The 2500-nt window shown below is 47.8% G+C and overlaps 1 protein-coding gene across 4 annotated transcripts in view; it reads right to left on the bottom strand.

Moving 5' to 3' along the window:
* Positions 1-2500, bottom strand: part of LOC113828418 (phosphatase and actin regulator 2) — a gene marked incomplete at its 3' end in the record, with an annotated part of 502803 nt that overhangs the window by 81273 nt on the left and 419030 nt on the right. The window contains 1 exon segment of one of the 4 annotated variants that reach the window (XM_070130376.1): positions 1-487. This exon segment is cut by the window's left edge and continues 903 nt beyond it. Coding sequence (XP_069986477.1) covers positions 1-4 — 4 coding nt within the window. 4 annotated transcript variants of the gene reach the window in all.

Here is a 2500-nt window from a genome sequence, read left to right on the forward strand (position 1 = left end):
GCATTGTACCGCCCTGCTACCCACGCCCACAAGCAGGGGGGGGGGGGCAGAATCACTTAATTAATTCCGGCTGTTCACGTTAGACACAACAGTTTCATCGTCGGAGGAGCCAAAGCAGCCTCACTCGCCTCCCCTGCGGAAGGGTGGCGAGCCGGCTGGTGCCACGGTTCTCACAGGGGCGGAATCCCAGGTTCACGCTACAGCCTAAGGCGGTTCCATGGCGCTGACCCTGGCATTCGTGGACCGGCGGCGGAGGGGGAGCGACGGCGCCGAGAGGCAATGGCACGACTCGCCGACGCCCCCGAACCACTGCACATGGCGTCCCGAGCAGCTGGCCCTGCTCAGGTCGCGCCTCTCGACCCGGGGCCACGACACCGCCCAATCACAGGGCCATCCCTCGAGAGCTCAGCGCGCGGGGCGAAGGAGCTCCTGCTTCGGACGACGGGAGGACGCCCACGCACCGTCACTTGGCACACTGGCCACACTCTCGCCTCCCAACGGTAAGACGGCGACAGGAAGCCTTGCAACGCCTCGGCCAAGCCCCCCGCCCACCCTCGCCCCCCGCCCACCCTCGCCCCCCGCCCGACCCCGGTCAGCGTAAGAGTCCACACAATACACTGACACACACTGGTTTCACACCGTCCCGGATGCAACGAGGGGAAAAGGGGTCTAATTGCCCTTTTTGGCGAGAAGGACACTCGGCCCACTCGACCCCCTCCGGCCCCCGACGCCTCATCCACAAGGGCCATCGCGGCGCCGGAACCTCACTCTCACTCTCTCGTCTTAAGGAGTCCAAGAGAGACCACAGCCGCGATAACATCTACAACGGAGGAAATGACAAAAACACCGAAGATAATACAAACAAAAGCAAAACGAAGAACAACAATAGCGTCAGTAATAACAATGAACATGACGATGATGATGACACACAAGCAAAAACAAAAAACAAATAAACAACGAATAAAACCAGTACTGTTTGCGGTTGGTGATGGCAGACTGGGGGTTGTAGTACTGAGAGCAGCAGCAGCAGCTGGATCAATAGCAGCAGCAGCAGCAGCAGGGAAAGGAATAGTTGCTATTGTTATAATAATTACAGTAATAATAAGTAACATCAATAGTGGCACTTGGTCGACAATAAATATCAGGGTATACAGTAACAATGACAATAGTATTGCCGGCAACTAGACAAAATTTGTATGGAGGTGTGGCACGGGATTTAAAGTACAGGTATTAGCAACATTAACTGAATTATCAATACCGATAAAAAACGATAATAATTCATAATAATAGTAGTAGTAATAATAATAAAATGATGATGATGACTACCATTATTACTACTATCACTATTATCATCATCCTTGTCATTATTACTATCATGATTATAATTACAATAACAATGTCAAGATTATCATTATTTCATAATTATGACTACTATCATTATTATTATCATTACTATCAACCATCAGTTTCATTATTACTATTATCATTATAATTACAATAATAATGCCAATAATAATAATAATTGAAGATAACAATAACAACAACAACAATAATTATTATCATTATCATCATCTCTAGTGCTAAAAACTATTGACAGTAATAATAATAATAATAATAATAATAATAATAATAATAATAATAATAATAATAATAATAATAATAATAATAATAACAATAATAATAATAACAACAACAATGAATGGCTAATACTACTAAATATACAATAGAAAATTATACGAACAAACCGTATACTAATAGATTAATCACTCAAACAGCCTTTATTATGATGAGCACAACGATTACAGTAACAATAACAAGAGAAAAAGTCACACTAATAAATAATAACTACTAATAAATATAAATCAAGAAATGACGAAATAATAAAGAACAAAAACAAAAACGACGACATCCCTTCCCAAAAGCAGAGGAAAACAAAGAAAGGAAAAAAAAGAAAGAAAGAAAAAAGAAAAAAGATAAAAACCTGCCGAGTCCCGTTCAGCCTCTCTACCCCCACCCCCACCCCCACCCCCTCCCCCTCCCCCTCCCTCTCCCCCACCCCCTCGAGTCCCGTTCAGCCTCTCTACCCCCCTCCTCCACCCTCCCCCTTCCACTCCCACTCCACCCCACCCCCTCCCTCTCTCCCTCTCCCCCTCCCCCTCCCCACCCCGGCCGCCCACCGCCCTCCGCTCGCCCTCATTTAAGTAAGCGCTTCCGGCACCCCTCGCCACGTGGCCGCCTCCTTCCGAGTGCCCAGCTGTCGCCCTCGATGCCACCTGCCCCGGAGTGATCTCTGCTGCGACGCACTTCTCATGAGTATCACGTCACGCCCGCCCGCCCGCCCGCCCGCCCGCTTGCCCACTCGTCCGCTTGCCCACTCGTCCGCCCATGCTTCTGGGTACGCTTGATCAAGGTCTATATAAGTACTTATATTAATACTTATATCATACTTACATAGACCTTGCGCTTGGTCATGTACACCCGTCTATGCACGTGAATGCCC

The sequence above is a fragment of the Penaeus vannamei genome, chromosome 15, assembly GCF_042767895.1.
Source record: "Penaeus vannamei isolate JL-2024 chromosome 15, ASM4276789v1, whole genome shotgun sequence".
NCBI lineage: Eukaryota > Metazoa > Arthropoda > Malacostraca > Decapoda > Penaeidae > Penaeus > Penaeus vannamei.